Source organism: Haliotis rufescens, unplaced genomic scaffold (assembly GCF_023055435.1).
Source record: "Haliotis rufescens isolate VD_foot unplaced genomic scaffold, xgHalRufe1.0.p SCAF_19, whole genome shotgun sequence".
NCBI classification, from domain to species: Eukaryota; Metazoa; Mollusca; class Gastropoda; order Lepetellida; family Haliotidae; genus Haliotis; species Haliotis rufescens.
In genome coordinates, this window is record NW_025963879.1 from 20,304,085 (window position 1) to 20,326,928 (window position 22,844).

General features: G+C 38.9%; 1 protein-coding gene across 1 annotated transcript; it reads right to left on the minus strand.

Moving 5' to 3' along the window:
• Nucleotides 1-16,403, minus strand: LOC124112862 (cathepsin Z-like). Its single transcript, XM_046473031.2, has 8 exons — nucleotides 16,313-16,403; nucleotides 15,695-15,820; nucleotides 15,059-15,177; nucleotides 5,933-6,157; nucleotides 5,049-5,199; nucleotides 3,785-3,860; nucleotides 2,938-3,030; nucleotides 1-188 (listed from the first exon to the last, which is right to left on the minus strand). The coding sequence occupies exons 2-8, from the start codon at nucleotides 15,808-15,810 to the stop codon at nucleotides 84-86; spliced, it is 885 nt and encodes a 294-aa protein (XP_046328987.2). The 5' UTR covers nucleotides 15,811-15,820; nucleotides 16,313-16,403; the 3' UTR covers nucleotides 1-83.
• Nucleotides 16,404-22,844: the final 6,441 nt, after the last annotated feature.

A 22,844-nucleotide genomic window follows, 5' to 3' on the forward strand; every position in this document is an offset into this window, starting at 1 on the left:
TAAAACTAAACATTTATTCAGAATGGTCTTATTTTTCTTACGATGAAAGTTGGATATTTACATAATCAGGTTTAAAACCTGGATCAAGGCAGTATAATGTCGCCAAAATTACACCGGTTTTCAACCCCAAGGTTGTAGTGGCCATCTCGATAGGTGCTCGTCACAATTCTGAACCATCCATGTTCGCCCTGAAATACATGAACAACAATAAAATAAAATTGGACATTTGTTACATCAGTTGCAGAGAATGCATTGTCTTGCGCTGCACTCAGCAGTATTACAGCTATATGACGTCCGTCTGTAATTAATCGAGGTTGGACCAGACAGTCCATTGACTGATATCATGAGCATCGATCTACGCAATTGGGATCGATGACACGCATCAACCAAGTCAGCGAGCCTGACCACCCGATCCCGTTAGTCGCCTCTTACAAGCATAGTCGACTTTTAGGGCAAGCATGGGTTGCTGAAGACCATATAACCCGGATCTTCATGGGTATGTTTTACTTATCTCTGAACTGCATTTCAGTTATATCAGATCCAATTAACGTGGAGTGAGTGGTTTTACACAGCTTACAGCAATTCCAGCAATATCAAGGTTGGGGGTTGTAATGTATGTTTTTGTTTGTTGTTGAATGCCACACTCTGCAATAGTCAAGCTATATGACTGCGATCTGTCAATAACCCAGTACGTACCAGACAATCTAGTGACTGACTTCATGAGAATTGATATACGCAATTGGGACACTATGACACGCATTAGCCAAGTCCGCGAGCCTGACCCAGAATATATGTCCCTCCTCTTCAACTCTCACTTTGGAGTCAAATGAAATTCAACATACATAACACACACAGATACAAGTAACAGTATTGAATATTGTGGGAAATTCCCTGTTCTGTGATATCATCCACTGTCATTTTAGGCAAAGCCAAATTATTTTCAATGACCTCTGAAAATGAGGTACATCGTAAATGTCGCAATTTTTGACATTACTAATGATCATTCCAAAATGTCGCTGATAGCCAATCGTGAAGAATGTTTTGGTAAATACGCAAACACGAACGCAGAAGTAATTGCCACAAGGTGTAGCCATTCTGGACAGTGTTTACAAAATCACGTTTCACATATACCGGTTATGAGGCGCCTGTAATATTTCAAAAGCACCTGCGATACCTATATCCATAGCTAATTCTCAATAAGCTGCCTGAGTTACAATAAACTAGACGAAGTATAGCGGAGTTAAGCCAATCTCATTTAAATCAGATCTTAGTTCTCGCTATCAATAAATAAAGATTTGAGGACCTCCCATTACGGGCTCATGTCAGAATGACTTTTCATCCGACCATTCAAAGCGTTGCTTACCAGATCATGAAAGTGACAGTCGGAATGTGTTTTCTAATCATGCAACCTCAAAAGGTGGACACGGGGTATTCCGAACGACAGTTACGGACCGCACGACTGATTCCGTCAAAATTATCGTCTATCTCTCGCTTCCGTGAGATAAACATTTGATGTATGTGGGAAGTACTGCTATACAATCTCAACCATATGGTAGACATTCAGTTTTCAAAAATGTAATCGAGAACTGTGTCAACATATTTTTCTACTGAAATGGAAGTCGCCAGGTTGAAACTGTAAAGCTCGAGAAAGCTGCTTTCTAATTGGCTGATGTCGACTTCTTGTTGGTCGTTTCAGTGGTCGGTCAAAGTTTGCGGAAGTCGTTCTGACGTGATCCGTAATTGGATGTCCTCAGATCTTTGTTAAGCGGCAGCGAGAACTTAGATCTGATTTTAATGAGATTGACTCTTCGTCTTTTTCAAACCGGTTTAATATTTGCTGTTAAATTTACACCATCAGACAGGAAATTTAATATTCTACATCTCTGCGTAATTTTATAGTCCGAGGTAGATCCATTGCCGCATGAGCGCCTGCACAACCTTCTCTTTTCAGATCTAAGGTTGGTTGATTTGTTGTTTAACGCCGCACTCAGCAATATTCCAGCTATATGATGGCGGTCTGTAAATAATCGAGTCTGGACAAGACAATCCAGTGATTGATATCATGAGCATCGATCCACGCAATTGGGATCGATGACATGCATCAACCAAGTCAGCGAGCCTGACCACCCGATCCCGTTAGTCGCCTTTTACAACAAGCATAGTCACCTTTTACGGCAAGCATGGGTTGCTGAAGACCTATTCTACCCCGGAATCTTCACGGGTCTCAGATCTTAGGAAAATGTGCATCAGAAAATGTTCCAGCTATATAACGGCGGTATATAAATAATCAATTGGGATGCGATGACATGCATCAACCAAGTCAGCGTGACCACCCGATCCCGTTAATCGCCTCTTACGACAAGCATGGGTTGCTGAAGACCAATTGCAACCTGGATCTTCACGGGGCACCGCGGTAAGTAAATATTCAGATCTGGGCCAGACAAACCAATATCAACACCCACGCTGTCGGGGAACGGTGACACAGATCCTGACCCCCATCTCCAATCTAGTCAGCTCCGACAAGCCTGGAATATATCCTGACCCTACCTCGAAGAGGCTACGGCAGACTATGGAGTCCATGCCATACCATGTTGAGTGAGTGAGTGAGTGAGTGAGTGAGTGAGTGAGTGAGTGAGTGAGTGAGTGAGTGAGTGAGTGAGTGAGTTGGGTTAAACGCCGCTTTTAACAGTATTCTAGTCATATCACGGCGTGTCAGCTTAATGTGGGAGGAAAGCCTGAAGTGATGCAGGTCTTATACGTTTACCATTTCGGTGAAACCTACCAGCACCGGTATGGTGCTGACAAACCTAGAAACATAATCGGGTCAAACCGGGATTCGAACCCACAAACAGATGACTGGGCCACCCGTGTCCCCAATACCACGTTGAGTGAGTGGCGTTTTGTCATGATGAGAAGGAGGTGTGAGGATAGACCTACCCATGGCTCTCCCCAGGAGTTTCTACCAATCCAGTATTCGGTACCCGTGCCCTCTTCCACGCCCCATCCTACCAGGGCTATCATGTGATTACTCTGAAAAATACAAGACAGCTTATGACTCTCGAGACCCCAACGGGGAGAAAGAAATCACGTGGGAAACAGCAAATACTCCGTGAGCGCAATGCATCCTGTTGGGAGTTTACATTTTATTATCACAAACAATACCATAAAAAACAAACACACCGACAATACAAATAGCAAAAGAGGCAAAATGCAATCGACACTTTCTCAGTCTCACTCGTAGAAGCAAAACGTTCGAGATAATACGAGATAATACGAGACCAGCACTAGATCGTTTGACGGATTTTGCTAACCTTCCAAAAGCAGTTTGTTTGTGGTTTAACGCCGCACTCTGCAATATTCTAGCTATATGACGGCGGTCTGTAAATAATCGAGTCTGGACCAGACAATCCAGTGATTGACATGAACATCGATCCACGCATTTGGGATCGATTATATGCATCAACTAAGTCAGCGACCCTGATCACCCGTTAGTCGCCTTTTACGACAAGCATAGTCGCCTTTTACGACAAGCATAGCAGCCTTTTACGACAAGCATAGCAGCCTTTTACGACAAGCATAGCCGCCTTTTACGACAAGCATAGTCGCCTTTTACGACAAGCATAGTCGCCTTTTACGACAAGCATAGTCGCCTATTACGACAAGCATAACCGCCTTTTACGGCATGCGTGGGTTGCTAAAGACCTATTCTATCCCGGATCTTCACGATCAAGTTGAAAAATACGCCGGGTAAAAACAATCACATTCCAACAATTGATCAACATACCAGAGGGTTTAAGTTGAATTCTCGATAGATTCCTCCAGTATAAGCATGGAATTTCTTTGTTGTGACGATAGAGCAACTGTAATATGAAAGGAATACAATATAATTAACAAAACCTCATCGACGGTAGCCTATTGTCAATTCAAACTATTGTAAATAGGAACACAAACACTATTCAAAAACTGGAAACTGAAATATGTACACGTACCTATTAATATGTGATGAGTTTAGTTTATTACGATCTGAGCGCACTATGTCTCCATTCTATACTACTCCACTTTTTCTAGGGATATTTTGTTCTTCTTTCCATGATGCATAAAGAAGTGCAGTATATCATGATAGATACCCAAGATCTATTTGCCACCATAGCTTCTTTTGAGAAGTGACATAACCCCTTCGTTTCTATCTCGAACGTACCACAAACATTTTCTCGCTCCTGAAAGCGATCTGATTGGATGACTATTTTACGTTTCGTGCCATTGAAACGGCTTCAAAACGAAGGTATGGTGGCGAATAGGTCATGGGAATTTATAAAATTAAAACGGAGTTATAATGCACTAGATAATTCAGGGCATAAAATAATTTGGACAAACTACCGCCCTACCCTGATGACGTTACTAGACAATTTCACCCAAACCCAATACCTGTAGCATTAAACGACACGAATTGGCCACAGGACTGGTAGTTATTTATACTTCTGAGGGAATGAATTTGTCAGCTATGACCAGGCTAATATTGTGAGCCGGTGCACACGCTACAGGTCCCTTTTGTCGGATTCATACATTGTATGACGGAGATGGCAATGAGGGATTGTACAGTGTGAAATTTAGAGTGTTCCCGACTGTGAATGGTTTCGTTAAATGCATATCATGTGGCCATTGGTACTGGCGCCATAGGTTTAACAACGGATCTTCCTCCAATACACAGAGGTTTCAAGATCCGCTCTTTGTGGATGCGTTCTGGTTGAGATTCATGGTTTGTCAGCACCATACGTGTCCGTGAGTTTCACCAAAGTTTGTTGTTTAAGGCCGCACTCAGCAATATTCCAGCTGTATGACGGCAGTCTGTAAATAATCGAGTCTGGACCAGACCAGACAGTCAAGTGATTGACAGGAGCATGGATCCACGCCATTGGGATGCGATGACATGCATCAACCAGGCCAGGGAGCTTGACCACCCGATCCCGTTAATGGCCTTTTACGACAAGTATGGGTTGCTGAAGACCTTTTCTTCACGGGTCGAATAATGAAATGTTTCTGGTAGTTACCTTACTGGTCCGTTCTTGAATATTTCCGCCATCAACACCTCTCTTCCACTGATGGTACCATAATCAGCGACAAACCATCGCGTGTAGTTCTGAATGTACTCACACTGGTTTCCAGGGTGGCACGTTCCGCACTGGTTAAACTGGTTGCACTCTGTAGATCATTGTGAAACATATTACGCACGCTTCAAATACCTTTGGGCCATATGCTACTAAACCAACCAAAACAGTTTATATTTCTCAGAACGTCCAATGAACGGTTGTTTTGGTGTACAATTCGAAGCCAATTGTGTTCAGTATTTAAGGAAACAATTTGTTTAATAAAACGTACCACAATTAACGAAGGGAAAGTTTGTCACTGTTTACCGGTGATATTTGTTGTTTAACGCCGCACTAAGCAGTATTCCATTTTCTGGCGGCGGTCTATCCAGTGATTGACTTCATGAGCATCGATCCACGTAATTGGGATGCGATGACATGCTTTAACCAAGTCAGCGAGCCTGACCACCCGATCCCGTTAGTCGCCTATTACGGGAAGCATGGGTTGCTAAAGATCTATTCTACCCGGATCTTCACGGGTCAATCAACCAGTGAAATAAGATATGCATAACTCAAGGACGTCAAATGAGCCCTTTAACGCGCATGGAATTTCTACGAACCCTAACGTTGACCGATATTGAAGCACTGCGTGGAGCTTGTACGATGTAATCTGGGCGCTCATTGGCCAGAACACTCGCTGCCCTTCAAGTTGGACCATGCTGTGGTTGATTCGTTTGTTAAAAATAGCAGCTAGGCCGTATGTATTCACGCGTTAAGGAGGAGCGTAGTGTATACAAACTTGACGTTTTGACGATGGATCTTCGTGCCGGACAAGAGAATATGCTAACCCTGATCTTTGGCTTGAAAGTTGTTGCACGTTTCATCAGGAATACCGTCTCTGTGGGCGTATCTGTACACAGCCAGATCCCCACCCCCTTCACAAGACCCCGCCCCTCCACAGTCGATCACGTTCTGGACCGAGAGGTAAGCTGATGGCCACGCCCCCTTCCTGAGTATATTGATGCGGTCAGCCAATGAGCTTGTAGAACTCATTCCCCAGCAGGACGCACAGACTAAGAAATGAAACAATTAAAATAATTGACTCGATGCACTTACTAAAGTACTCACGGATATGAAAAAACCCCTGTTTTTTCGATCGCAGATTTTAAATAAATGCAGTTAATATACAAAATATATAAATATTCAAACAACTCAATTAGTACTAATTGGGCCTTGGCACAAATACAGCGTATCAAAGGTTTTTATGTCTTTTTACACGTAAAAGTGTGTAAAAATATGAACAAAACAGACTATTGTGAAACTGAGCATAACCAGGTGTTAGTAGATCAAGGTGAATGTCCATGACCTATGACACCTTGACGACAGGTGAAAACAGGTGCTTGAAACCCACGTGCATATGATTTGTCAGTGGTTAGTGATTTGTGAGTGGCATTGTGGGAAAGTGAATCACCGTCAAAATATCAGAACGTAAAAGCAACATATTCACTTCTCAAACAACTTACATGTCATTATTATTATGTACATAAACATAGCTGATATTTTTATTGTTGTTCTGATTACTTTTTTCCAGGCTAATTTGCATAATGCCTATAGCCTGTTTCTGCCATGTCAATTTGGACTTAGTTTTATTTTTGAATGTTGAAAGTGCCTACAAATTACCTCCTGTAAAGTACATTTTGTATTGAGCACTGAGATAAAACAAGCAAATCCAGACTAGTACTTTTCCAGTTTTGTTATTTCGTATTTACATCTACGCAATGCTTTGTGTCGATTATTAAATCCAGCAAAACAGGTTTTTTTTCATTTCCATGAGTACTTTAGGCATTCACCTGATGAAGGAGCAAGAAGTAGCTCTGATACGTCGTACACATAATAAGAACTTGCTATCCTTAAACAAGTGTCATGTATTCATGTTCTCCCAACCTCTAAATGCGTATCAAAAACGTCAATGTGTTTACAGTGGGCTCAACTGGGTACTTATCACTTATCGAGTCTTGACTTGTCGATATATACTAAATAAGGGATTCATTATCAATGAGGCAATTGTTGTCTGTGAATATTTCATTAAAGACTCATGGCAGGATACAAGATCGAGAACAGTTTATGATTCTATTGGTATTAAGAGTGCATTCAAAACTATTCGACTCAAAAGGTTAAAGCCCATTTTCCTTATGACTAATCTGAAATATGACAGATTAATCATATGAAGAAATGGTGTGTTCTTTAACGTCTCTTGAGTAGTTGGGCTTTTGTCATTGTACAGGATATTGATGCCCAAATAAGTTTTACCTTGTTAACTTGTTGTTTAACGCCGCGATATTCCAACTATATTACGGCAGTCTGTAATAATCGAGTCTGGATCAGACAATCCTGTGATTGAACATCACAAACATCGATCCACGTAATTGGGATAAGACGACATGCATCAACCAAGTCAGCGAGCCTGACTACCCGATCCCGTTAGTCGCCCCTAAAGACATGGGTTGCTGCCCAAATAAGTAAAACCAAAGGAAAATAGAAAAACCAATTACAAGTTTTACTTCAAAGGAAAACCTCAGTAAAAAAACAGTTGTAAAACACGAATAAGACACGAGGTTGACATGCTTTATTTTGAACCATACATTCAGTTGACCCTGATGTCTGTACAGGTTCATCTCCAGCCACAGCAGCCGTTGATGGAACAGGCATCACATCCTGATTTGGGCTTCTGTCTTAGGCTTCTTAGAGTGAGTGAGTATGGTTTTACGCCGCTTTAGGCAATATTCCAGCAATATCATGGCGGGGGACACCAGAAATGGGCTTCACACATTGTACCCATGTCGGGAATCGAACCCGGGTCTTCGGCGTGACGAGCGAACGCTTTAACCACTAGGCTACCCGACCGCCCCTAGGCTTCTTAGAAGAACATACTCAAAAGAAGTTAAAGAACACCAGATTCGTAAGATAATTTATCGATGTCAGCGTCTTTATAATGAGGAACACCACTTTTCAGAGTATTAGAATATGCTTAATCCATCAGGTGGTGAAGGAGAAAGCATATACTCCGAAACGTTGTGTTCCTCATAATGAGGTTGCCATTCATAAATATCTCTTATATCATGTCTAAATGCCATTCAAAGACCTAACACCCGATTTATTTGTGTTTCTAGATTAGTTATGGTAATATGATTGGTTGGTTGGTTTGTTGTTTAACGCCGCACTCAGCAATATTACAGCTATATGACGGCGGTCTGTAAATAATCAAGTCTGAATCAGACAATACAGTGCTTAATGTCCTGAGCATCGATCCAAGCAATTGGGATCGATGACGTGCATCAACCAAGTCAGCGAGCCTGACCACCCGTTCCCGTTAGTCGCCTTTTACGACAAGCATAGTCACCTTTTACGCAAGCATGGGTTGCTGAAGACCTATTCTACCCCGGAATCACCACGGGTATATGGTAATATGAAAGAATCGGGTTTTCTTTAACTTCTTTGAGTAGTATATGTTAGAAAGGCCTACTTTCTGTTCATCATTGGTCCTTTTATAGATCCTGATAACTTCTTCTGTGACAAGTCACTTACAAGTTCTGAGTGTAGATATTTATGTTGAATAAGGCACGCTTCCTTCGTTTTCAGATACCGGAGCACTAAATTGTAAACATTATACAGTAAACTACGTTTATAACGAACACGCTTATAATGAACTTCCGGATATAACGAACTGTCTCTTGGTTCCGTCCATGTTGTGTTTATATTTTGTACATATGCTTTATAACGAACTCCTGTTATAACGAATTAAAATTAGTGGTTCATTTGAGTTCGTTATAACCGTAGTTTACTGTACAGCATTTTATGTTATCCACTTTTTACATAGCAATTGTGTACTTACAGTTGTTATATGGCAGTGTAATCTGCTGCTAAACAATGTTGTAATTGTATTGAATTGTTTCTGCTAAGATTTAGAAGTAATTCATAACATTTTGATATAACAATTAGTTGTCAGGAATGTATTATTGTCTAATTTAAGCAGCAGTAGTGTTGAAGTTGCTATATTTAGATGCTTGTATAGTCAAGTGTCTAGAATCTTTTTTTCTAGTGCAGCTAGACTAACCAGAACCTTCCAGTGAGTGAGTGAGTGAGTGAGGTTTTACGCCGCTTATAGCAATATTCCAGCAATATCACGGCTGGGGACACCAGAAATGGGCTTCACACATTGTACCCATGTCGGGAATCGAACCCGGGTCTTCGGCGTGACGAGCTAACGCTTTAACCACTAGGCTACCCGACCGCCCCCAGAACCTTCCAGAGCGGATTTAGACTATAGAAGGGGTTCATAAGCGTGTCCCTCTCATCTCACATTACATCAAGACAAGCGGTCGTGTGAAAATGTTTATTTTCATCCTAGATATCCAGCCTAGGCCTATTTTGGAAGCTTGACAACTGTTGTTGTTAGGTGAATATTATTACCACTTCTCTCATATTGTCATAATTTATATTGCCATTGTACTTGTACTGCCATTTTGAATTTTGTTGGTTGGTTTATTGTTTTACGCCGCACTCGGCAGTATTCCAGCTGTATGACGCCGGTCTGTAAATAATCGAGTCTGGACCAGACAATCCAGTGGTCGACTTGAATTTTGTACTGCCATTCTATTGTGTAAAGTCATTGTAATTGCTGTGCAGTAATTTGTATTGATTTGTAAACTTTGTTAATCATATGATACAATTGTTAATTGTATACCATTTCATTGTTTTTTGTTGGTTTCACACTGAATTAATTTACGTACAGATTTCTGGGTTAACTTAATGTTTTCGAAAGCTGAATTATCAAACGAAACACGGACCTCTGCCACATTCAATGACAGTCACCACTAAGAGAACATTACTCCATTGCAAGAAAATTACTCACCCTAGAAATCTCCACCCTAGAAATCTCCACTTTTCGAATGGAACAAAGCATATCTTTCCCACGTCCATCTGTCATGGTCGTCACTGAAGACTGGGGTCAGCCACGTGCGTGAAACCCGCGTATTGCACGTGAGGCTCGTGACTCTCGCCTTGTGTTATTCCGGATTAATGACAATCTTCTAAACCGGTTTCAGATTTGAGAAGGTTGTGCACGAATTGCGCTCATGCGGCAATGGATCTACCTCCGGCAATAAAATTACGCAAAGTTACAGAATATTATATTTCCAGACTGATGGTGTAAATTCAACTGCAAATATTAAACCGGTTTGAAAAAAAAGACACTGCTAAGTGTTACCCGAGAATTTATTCTGCGTTGAAAAACAGAATATATCTCCGCTTTTTATCGTACACCGATAAAAGTACTGTGCGACGATATTTTTTATTTAGCAGCTCTACAGAAACTGTGAGCGAACACAATACTGCCTAATATCCGAACGACATAAATATATATGAAATGGATTTATATGCTTATGTATAAGGTTATACTTTCAATACCAAAAATATCTTGCCGTAAATGACGAAAACTCATTTTCCTGCACTCATTCTCAATAAACTGTTGCATTAATGTCTCTGGCGTTGCTCTTGTTTACTGTATTGAGTAACCAGAAATTATTGTTTCTATGAATTACATGACCATCTATGCTACCTATAACACACACGTTTTCGTTTGGTTAAAAAAAGAAAAGAAAGAAATATTTTTTTGGGCTTAATGTACCTAATTTGTAATGTACGTTACTGTCGCCCGAAAGGTTTTAAAAGTTTAACCCTATTACTTGAGAATACATAACATAATTTATAGGTTTAAACCTAATCCATTTTATGAAACATACCCGAGTTCTCATGAAACTATCAGAGAAAGTCATGTCAACCTCATTCCAATTTATTTCTTTGCCACTGAATGCTTGTTTCTAATTTTGATTTTAAAAGGAACTTTTATAAAACATCATTTTTTAATAACTTATCAAAACAATCATTTCAATATTTCTGTTAAAATCAATTAATATAAGCCTTGTTCTTGACTCATATATAATCAAAATCTAATAAAAAACATGATCAGGGAAAAAAAGAGAGGATGTTAACTCAGAATTTGAAGGTTATGGATAAGAATGTACGTGACCATCTCTTACATAATAGTGTAGTGATTTTATTAGCGTTTCAAACGATAAACATTAGCTACACGAGGAAATATAGTGACAATTCCAAACTATATCTCGCTACTATTTAAGTCTATGGTCAAAAACTACCTTTGGTTGTAATGTACGTTACCCAAAATACGAACTACCACCAAGCTGCTATGAAATAAACTCTAGCTTTGTGATTCCAACGTGGGGCGTTGCCGCCATTTTATATGCGTTGAATTGACGTCATGAAGAGTATTTATGATGCTGCAGACCTGTTAGGTGAGTTGGTACCCTAACCTCATAATCTGATGTGCGTTTCATAATAATAATTAGCTCTGGTAACAAATGTGAATTGTATTTTTGCCAAAAACATGTTGTACTTTCTGAAAAGAAAACGTTTTCAAATTGTTAATTTATGACATGCAAGATACAAGGTGTAATTTGAACAGAAATGTACGCTACCATTAGTAATGTACATTACATATAAACAAAGGGCATATCTGTGTGATATTTTTGTGTTATTAACACTTACTAGAGATAGATACTATGGTCAAATTTAATTTTGAAGATTTTGCTGCAATATTATTGGAGATAAAAAGCTTATATTCAATTATCTACTTGTTACAAAACAACAAACAGACCTGTTAGGTGAGTTGATACCCTACCTTCATAATCTGATGTGCATTTCATCATAATAATTAGCTCTGGTAACAAATATGAATTGTACTTTTGCCAAAAATATGTTTTATTTTCTGAAAAGAAAACGTTTTCAAATTGTTAATTTATGACATGCAAGATACAAGGTGTAATTTGAACAGAAATGTACGTTACCATGACTTATGGGATTGCGATCAGGAAATCATAGCATCATAGTAAAATGTCATGTGGAACTATTCCTATCATATATTGTATTTGATGTAATCAGAATGTAATAGGTCTGACAAGTGGAACATGTATAGCGACCAGTTAATGTAAATTTGCAAACATTGAGTATTTTTATAAAATGTACGCTACCAAACCAAAATCATGATTCTATTTTTGAAAAAAAAGTGAAATGTACGTTACCAAAGCAAAATCATGATTCTATTTTTAAAAAAAAAGTGAAATGTACGTTACCAAAGCAAAATCATGATTCTATTTTGTTAAAAAAATATTTGGTTTTAAAGCGAGTGTTCATAAGAAAATCAAGAAGTTTTTAGTTTTATTTTAAAATAGTGTTTTGAAATTTTGAAGATGTTTAAAAAGTGTACTGTTCTTTCAATAATGTATGTTACATTTGAAGGCTTGTATTCAAACCTGATTGTCTCTAATCAGTGGTAAAGAAATTCAACATTTATTGTTTCAAAGTTTTATACTGTGGATGTTTTTTATGTTTTTCCTTAATGTTCTTTGAAAGAACTTTCAGTAATTTCTTATAAAAAACGACACACAACATAATTAAGAAAGATATTGCGTTTATTTGTTTGGTCGACAATGATACATTATTTTGAAATGACTGTATTTGTCAGTGTTTCAATACGATATCGTTACCTTTAATCAATTTTGAGAGTTGTTGTTACAGTTAATGTTGTTTTCAAGTTGAATATTGAAAAGGAATATTTCTTTCATGTTTAAAGCATTTTAAAAACTGACACTCATTGTATCACGTACATTGTGTGTCTTGTTGGTGAATTTTCTCCATTAATGTCAAATGCTGATTGTATGAAAAACAAACGCAATTATGTGATAGTTTTGTTGTTTCTAGTTACGTCACACACTTATGTTTTGAGAAATAATTGATTTCAAGCATGAAGTTTATTTTTTGAAATGTTGACAAATCAAATACAACGGTTTATTGAGAATGAAAAATATGACGTCAAAAGACGACAGAGAGGTTACACACATACAGCGAAAAGAGGATAAACCCCGCTATGCTTAGCACTAGTTTATTGTGATCACTCAGGTCACTTGGTGAGAATAAGCTGTGGATAAGGACATTTTATTTTGGTGCTGTTTTGTTCACGAAGAGTGAGTGAGTGAGTGAGTGAGTGTGGATAATGTCTCAATACTGACTTCTCATTGTCTGGTATTTTATGTTCTAGGAATATTGTTCACCATGATGTTCAGAATGTCATTCTCGCTTATATTAAAGCGTGTGGCAGTTTTGATACTTTAAAAAATATCTTTGTACATAGCAAACCTTTATTATGGGCAAGGTGTAAATGGGCCTAGTTGCCCGAACACCTATAAATTTTTTTACTAATCAATCAATCATCGATGTACCTAATTTTCAGATGTCGTTTTCAGTAATTTTGCTTTGACAGAAATGACAGTGGGTGATATCACAGAACAGTGAATTTTCCACATTATGCAAAACCATGAAGTCTATTTGTGTGCGTGCTGTGTGTTGAATTATATTCGACTTCAAAGTGAGGGTTGAAGAGGAGGGACATATATGTCCCTCTGAAACAGCCGCCTTCTCCCGGACATATATTTGTTTCTGCTCGTTACAGTCCGACAGACTGACAGTTCCTATGAACATTGTTTTGATCTCACTCTCCTTTGATTGGCTACTGACGTTGTAGGCGTGTCAAGATATGTGCATAAATTAAACAATCATCTGATTCGTTTTACGCCACAGTATGTATTTCTACATCTGGAATGTTTATCAATCTAGTGATTTTTGTCTGCTTATATATATACAACTGTTTTTGGTTAAACTATTGTAGATTCGTACAGTTTGCACATGGGTTTTCCGAGTCATACCTCAATGAACCGAAAAAATATCAGTCAATCCTAAAATAAATGAAATTACACCACCATGCTTTGTAGATCGTTGTGATGTCATCGGTAAACATGACGTCACAATCAAAGCACATCACTAATCTTTCACCAACTCGAATATATAGAGGTCATCACGCGAGTGTGTTTGGGGATGGTAACTACCCTGTATTAAGAGTGAATGGGTTTAACGCCGCTTTTAACATTATTCCAGTTTTATCGTGGCGTGTCAGCTTAATGTGGGAGGAAATCCCGAAGTGATGCAGGTCTCAGACGTTGACCACTTCGGTGAAACCCACGAGCACGGGTATGGTGCTGACAAACCTAGAATCACAATCGGGGTGAACCGGGATTCGAACTCCTGTATTAAGAATACACATTGTATTGAGCGAGCCTTGGCGAGGTAAATACATAGTTTATATTCCTATAACAGGATATGTACCATACGCCGAGGAGTTATATCCACTCCATAAATGCCCATCTGTCATTATTTTGCCTTGTCAATGTGGAACTAACGTAAACAGGACGTCAACAGTTTGTGTACGGGTAGACACTTACGATAAAGGGAGACAATTTAAGGGGAGGTAATTCTTGTATGACAATAGTTCCGTCAAAGTGTTATGTTCACTGCAGTAAAATAATAAGTGTAATGTTCACCCCAATGAAAATATCACTTTCACACTGAAGTATATAATACGTTTGATATCAAGAGAAACTTGGGTAGATTCTCTGTGTAACTTCTCAACAATTACTGTTGTGTTAAATATTCTTATTGGTCTAAATTATACACCAGAATAAACCAGGGTTAGAACTTAAAACTAGCCCGCTAGCCCGGGGATAGTACAAATTCCAACAGGCGAGGGCAAATTTCCCCATTTCCCCATTGTGTTAACATTACAGGTGCATTTTTTCTTTACCCGGGCTAGTAAAGCTTTGAGTTTAGTTCTAACCCTGTTAAAACACTTATTAGTTGTCTGTGTGTGTAAATGAAGGATATCAATTCATAATTTAATTGTTATTATTCTCCATGATTCAAACTATACATATATTCAGCCTACCTGTTCATTTACAGAAAGTGGTGAGAAACACCAATGCAACGGATATTCAACATGTATCACTCACACTGCGGGATGTGCTGGTTCCGGGTGGGGCTGCAGTAGTTGGTGCCGTTCACGTTTCTCCAGTCCAAGGCTTTGGGCAGATCAGCCAGCTTCATGTAATCAGAAGGACGGGGCTTCGTTCTGAACAGATAGATTCAGTTAATCGCACAGTGGGTTTAAGGGACCCGTGAAGATCCAGGGTAGAATAAGTCTTCAGCAACCCATGTTTGCCATGAAAGGCGACTATGCTTGTCGTAAGAGGCGACTAATGGGATCAGATGGTCAGGCTCGCTGACTTGGTTGATGCATGTCATGGATCCCAATTGCGGGGATCGATGGTCATGATGTCTATCACTGAATTGTTTTGTCAAGACTCGATTATTTACAGACCGCCGTCATATTGCTGAGTGCGGCGTTAAACAACAAACAAACAAATACACATCCAGTAGCGGGTGTAGGGGATGTTACATCCTTCATTGAGGTCCTTACACCCGGTACACCCTGCTAGTGACATGCAAGTATGTAACACATTATTCTGCTCGGTACTGTACACAGAGTGTCACGTTGCACCATTCGTCACCACTCGCCCCTTTCCGTAACCTGCTATTCGGCTTGTCCCGGAATAACAAGAGTTGGTCACGAATGACGTTGCACCTACCTCACCTCTTCGACACCCTCGTCAAACTTCGGGTTGTAGCATGCCGGAACTTCTTCTGTCATGTGACCAGACGCATACGCCAAAATACTAAATAAGTAGATAAACCGCGTTGCCATGGTAACGTTCCTGCAATGACAGATTGAACATCACACCCCCTTGTAACAACAGGCAATGAAACACCAACACATGATCGTTTGATAAACAACTGTTTCCACCCATCATGACAATGTCTCAAATTATGGTGACGAGTTTGTATGGATAAATCAACCAATTTCGTACCATTAAGGACGAATTGTTCCTCTGGGATTTATATCGATGTTGCATTTCATCGGTACCCTTGACTCACTCGTTGTGATACCTTTATTTCGAGCCCTATTCGAAAGGGAACGAAACTACAAAAAGGTCTTCAGCAACCCATGCTTGCCATAAATGGCGACTATGCTTGTCGTAAGTGGCGACTAACGGGATCGGGTGGTCAGGCTCGCTGACTTGGTTGATGCATGTCATTGATCCCAATTGCGTGGATTGATATCGCCTTAAACGGCAAGCATAGGTTGTTGAAGACCTATTCTAACCCGGATCTTCACGGGTATGTTATACAATATGCACCAAATGTACCTTGCTATGCGTGCCCCCGTTGTCTGTTGTGGACAGTCTCAGGTGACTCGGGAGAGTTATACGCTTGTCGGCTGCATCACTGACGGGCGCCTACTGACCCATGACTCACTGATAACACATCTATCGTGCGATAACAGGGACCTCCATACACCTGATATACGCTGATATACTCAAAATAAGTAATAGTACAATCAAACGTCACATGCACCAAGCTGTTTCAATATTCATATATAAGTAGTTTTGACTCGTGAAGATCCGCGGTAGAATAGGTCTTTAGCAATCCATGCTTGCCGTAAAAGGCGACTATGCTTGTCGTAAGAGGCGACTAACGGGATCGGGTGGTCAGGCTCGCTGACTTGGTTGATGCATGTCATTGTAACCCAATTACGTGGACCGATGCTCAATCACTGATTTCAATCACTGGATTGTCTGGTCCAGACTATTATTTATAGACCGCCGTCTATAATAGCTGGAATATTGCTGAGTGCGGCGTTGAACAACAAACAAAACAAAATATAAATTATTTTGTTTGTTGCTTTACGCCGCACTCAGCAATATTCCAGCTGTATGACGGCGGCATGTAAATAATCGAGTCTGGACCAGACAATCCAGTGATTGACATCATGGTATCGATCAACGCATTTGGGATTCGGTGACATGCATCAACCAAGTAAGCGAGCCTGTAACTGACTTATAGCATCCCTGAAGACCCTGCGACCATGATTGTCTGTTTTGTTTACAAGCAGGAGACACTTTTTTAATTATACATATTGTATGAGTGGTGACCGCTACCGGTGAGTGAGTTAAAATTCAACGTCGTATCGGCCTTATTTCAGCCATATAACCAGTAGGGCAGGACATGCTTACCCTTTTTGCGAAACCTAGTGTCATCGCTAGTTTTCAGTGATCCATTTATATAATTTTCACCCTTATTTTGCCTTTTGCGCTCAAAGGAATCTGTTTAGGGGATAATCGAGATTGATTAATCTGTGGCATTGACGTTTTCTACTAAACAATGCTGACAACTTGAATACGCTGATGTTGGCAATGTTGCAACGTTAACTATTGAGTATCGCTTAATTTCAGCGCTTTTCCAACAAGGAAAAGTGCCATCTGTCTTTGTGTTTGTTTGCTTGATGTTTAACTCCACACTCAGCAACATTCCAGCTTTATGATGGCGGCATGTAAATAATCGTGTCTGAACCAGACAATTGATCTCGTTCCCGTTGTCGGGATTGTCTGGCTTTGGTTCATTTTGACACTTTTTGCTTGTTTTTGTAAGTACGACAATGCGACAACGCGGTAATGTCCCTTCTAGGGTTCCATATATTACCGCTCAGTAAAGCTTTTGCAGATAACATACTCTTTTTCATGTTTAGAGGTTTTAATACCTAATGGGGATACAATGATCATGACATGCATCAACCAAGTCAGCGAGCCTGACCACCCGATCCTGTTAGTCGCCTCTTACGACAAGCATAGTCGCCTGTTTACGGTAAAAGCATGGGTTGCTGAATACCTGTTCTACCCCGGATCATCACGGGTCTCTTTTTGTGACCTTCTTTCCCCGCCAAGGTGAGGAATCTTTGATGAATTGCCAGATGATATATAAATTATATTTTAAGCCATTGCCATGCAAGAACTATATTGAAGCTTCATCCCTCTAAAGGACAACTTTTATATGATTTACATTATAATATTTATTATTTATATATAAGAGACTTGACGGATCGTATTTACGGAGACTAAACCATTATAATATGGTAACTCTGCTACTCAATATTCTACTCTGGCTGCTACACGCTCCACAGATAATAAATCATGCATGATCATGTGCATGGATCAATACACCATCCTCAATGGTTCAACTGTTAAAAATATTCTTTATCGTCAGCTATCTGTCTGATACATAAATTATGTAGAAATGGGGATATTTATGCTGTTTGAAAGCAATCAAGAATTTCACAAATATTTCAGAACCAATTTACAAGGGTTTAAGGATTATTTCATAAACGATTTTGTCTGAAAGCAACAAACGCGATCCCACATGGATACAATGTGTGAAGCCCATTTCGGATGTCCGGTCATGATATTGCTGGAATATTGCTAAAAGTGACGTAAACCCCTCACTCAAGAATTCTTTGTCATGCCATAAACGCCGCGATATAACTGGAATAGTGTTAAAAGCGGTGTTAAACCCAACTCACTCACTCACTCACTCATGCCATAGGGAACAGAGTCAAGATATTGGGCTTATAGAGGGAGGAAACCATGGCACACTCCTATATTATAAAAAAAATAATTTCCTCCAAATTGTCGATAAATTATGCCAAATAGATCATTACCAATCAAGGCTGTAGAGATTCTGACACAAAAAAAACTGGTCCACATTCTGATAATTTGTAGAGGTCCTTATAGAGGGTTTCTTGTATAATGAGCAAAGCACAACATTCAAAATCCTTTTTTGCCTGATATGAAAAACTTAAATGGACATAAAGGAAATGAAATATGAAATCGATGTGCAGTTATGTTTCCTTTGAGAGATAGCTCACTTTTATTATAATGAAAGGGGATTTATTACAAATCTTAGGAATGAGATTTGATTCGTTAACCTTCAGGTTCTGTGACGTTATGTCACGACATGGTATCGAGATACAGATAAAGAGACAGTTCAACACGTCATTGTAACCACGGACATCACATGCAACAATACAAGATTCTGTTTTCAAGCCCTAGGATTCGGTGTTGAAATGAAAGCCTTCGATATTGGACTTAAAGTAGGTTTACTAATATGGATGCATATGCAACTCGCTAACTGTAATGGTGTACGTGAAGATGCATGGCTGTTTTATCTTCGTACGAAAAACCATCGAACTTTGAAGTCCGTGAGGCCTTCTTCTTGTAGCTGCGCAGCAGTCTGTGGCTTGAGTGTAGACTGTGTCTCATTCAGTTACGACCTTCAGACACGCGTCTGTCTTTTCAGAAACGCTGTTCTTGGCACAGAGACGGAATATGCAAAGGTAAGTGTTATCTTTATATTGTTTTTTTTTATCAATTCGTCATTATAGTATAGGGGTTCAGATGGTGGCCATTGGCGTAAATATGTGCGCCACTTGACTGCTATGAGCTGTAGTGATCTGTTAGCAACAGCTGTTCCTGTGATTATTTATTTGTTTGTTGTTTATCGCCGCACTCAGCAATATTCCAGCTATATGATGGCGGTCTGTAAATAGTCGAGTTGATTGACATCATGAACAAGCATCAACCAAATCAGCGAGCCTGGCCACCCGATCCCGTTAGTCGCCTCTTACGACAAGCATATTCGCCTTTTACGGCAAGCATGGGTTGCTGAAGACCTATTCTACCCCGGATCTTCACGGGTCAGCTGTTCCTGTGCCCGTGCCTGTATTGGTCAATGTGACGTTATCTCACTAATTATAAGCACCAGTCGTCACTTTTTTCTCCCCACATCAAGCTGAAACAAAAGAATATGAAGCCGCAACATTCAAATAATATGACGGCGGTCTGTAAACAATGCAGTCTGCACCATACAATCCAGTGACTGACATAATGAGCAACGACCAACCCAAGTGCAATACGATGACATGCAATCGACAAAGTCTAATCACCCGATCCATTCTGTCGATTCTTATGTTGTTGTGACTTATATTCTTAACCGGAATCTCCACAGGGGATACAACTGACATGTTGTTCAAAGCATTGTTAAGCCACACCCGCGTGGATTTTGTATTGACCTTTTTCACACTTTCGCCATTTTGGATCGAAAACGAGGCTTGGAGAGCATAGCTCCATGCAGCCTGAGGCGCATCAACTGATAAAGAACAGAGAGCTTGTTGTGATGTCTCCGCCTTCCATTGAAGGACAGAAGATATTGCACATTTAATACTGAGGTCCAACTAAAACATGCTTGTAATGCACTGGGATTCGCATTTTGCTGTCAGGATACCGGAAGTGAATCGAAAGGTGCATTTCGAGATACGTATTTCGGAAATATGTTATTTTCGGCATATGTATACAATGTGATAGCATATTTATTGACAGAAATATTTTTTATCGTAATTCAACTGCATAACACGAAACACGTCCGTGTATTTTGCTAATTTGCTTAGTCAACGCGTGGCTTGGCGAACTCGAGGTCGTCATGTCCATTTCACGTGGTATAGTGGTGTTCGCGGCACCACGCCCTATCGTTTTTTCATGAGTTCAGGTGACATAAGGCACTTTTTCTGCGGTGTAAATGAAAATAGTTTACAACATAGCTCGTGCGTCAAAATAAAGAAGGGGCGATAACTCCATTCAGTATACAATGGCAGAAGAAACTTTACTTTTCCTTCAAACGTCACTGATATAACGAATTAAGACTTCATCGTGTGCGACAAAAGTAAGAATGTGACAAATGTTTGAAGAAATTAAATGAAACCTAACATTAAATTATATAAATATCGCATGAAATAGAAGAAATAGAAGAATTGATACAAAAATCAACTTCTTGAACCCCCTGACCAAATCCTATGATGATAGGGAATTATATACCAAAAGGATGCTACTAATACAATTATCCTGAATTGTGTGAAGTATCTTGATCAGATGTGTGTACAGATAAAATAACAAAATATGAAAAGGAATCAACTTCAATCGGTAAACAAACCCAGATCAAATAAATGTACCGGTACTAATTATGTTCATGGAATGAGATAAAATTAACATAAACTAATCAGTAAATATCAATCCATGTAAAGAGGTTAAAATATGTGATGTGTCATTTATGACATCAAATTGAAGTTGGCTGTTCCTTTTTAACAATATCAGGACCACTATTAATTATTTGTGCAATTTCAGAATGACAACAGAAACCTAATATAAAAAGTAAGGTTGCAATCTGGGTCTGTATTTAAATTTTATTACGCTTCATTTAATAGTGACGAGAATAAATTTAAATTGTCTTCTTACAAACATTTCTATACAGTAAACTCAAGGTGACCGCTAATTTTAGTTCGTAATAACCGTAGTTCGTTATAAGCATATATACAGCATGTGACCGGGACTAAAAAATAAGTTTGTTATATCGGTAAGTTCGTTATAAGCGTGTTCCATATAAACGTAGTTTACTGTATTCCTTTTTGACACTGGTCACAAAACCATGAGCTACCAAACTATTCATACATCAAGTCTAGTGAACAAAATTCCACAAATATTGTGGAATATGAAAATTAAACTTTGCAACCTCCAGGATAAGAGTGAAACAGATTTCCAAATGTGAGTGAGTGAGTGTGTCTGGTCTAAATGATGAATTTCATGCAGATAAATTTATGATTTGATAATACTCACGACCAAACAAAAATATCAAAGTATTCTTTTCACAAAGTTTCAAAAATAAATATATAATATTAAGTCTATTTGCAGTCTGTCTTGAACGCTGGATATATGTAAACATTGTTTATGAATTATCCAAGACTGATCATACGTACCATATCATACATGTATATCATCAATTTTCATGATGAGAAAATTTGAGATTGGAAGGAAGTATTGAAAATATGTCATTGTAAGTTGATTTCAATTATCAAATTATTGAAATATGTCACAAAAGGTTCAGCATACTTTCAATATCTTCACCATGTTTATGTTTTTTTTCTTCAGATTTTTCCAAAAGCTAATGATATTATCTGCCAGCAAATATGTAAATGGTGTTTTATATTATCTTGGTCTATGAACATACAAGACTCAAATTTTACCTCAGAATGGAATAAATTATAATATTTGAGAATTACTGATATTCCCGCAATCTGTTCAGTCAGTAAGAAAATGCCAAAGCGAGGCAGGGAAATAACGATCTGACATATCATCCCCAAACATTGGTATTTTTCGTATGTTTCAAAAACCTGACAATGCATTTTAGGAATCACTTCTATTCTTATTTGGACAACCTGTCAACCAAACAATTAAAATCAATTATTATATATAGAACAGGCAAATAAAATGTTTGTTGTTTCAATTAAATGATTCTGATTTATCTAATGACTGGATATTAGTGAGTGCCTGATATGTAGCTATCTAAAATTAACCGGATGCCTCATATTCAACAAAGTAAACCAAACCAAAATTTTAATATTTTTTTCTCTCACAACATAAGCTGGTTTATCAATCACTTTAGTTATTCAGACTTTCAAAACTGAATATTGCATGTTCTTGACCCAAGTATCTTTGTCAGTCAAAAGCACCTAATTAAATTCCAGGAGAAGATATGTTTTACCTTGCAAACAAAAGAAAATGTGAATTTTTAGAATAGTTTCATTCAAAAATCATGTCTGATAACTATTTGCCATGTGACAGGTGAGTGATTATGGCTTTTCACTTCTAGTCCTATTTTAGTGAAATGCGACAGGAAGCACATGGTAACCAGTGTGTTACTATCAACAGAATGCTCCGCCGGCCCCTGTCACAGGAGATGTTTTTAGTTTCAGGAAAGTGAATGAGTGAGTTGGGATCAACGCCGCTTTTAACATTATTC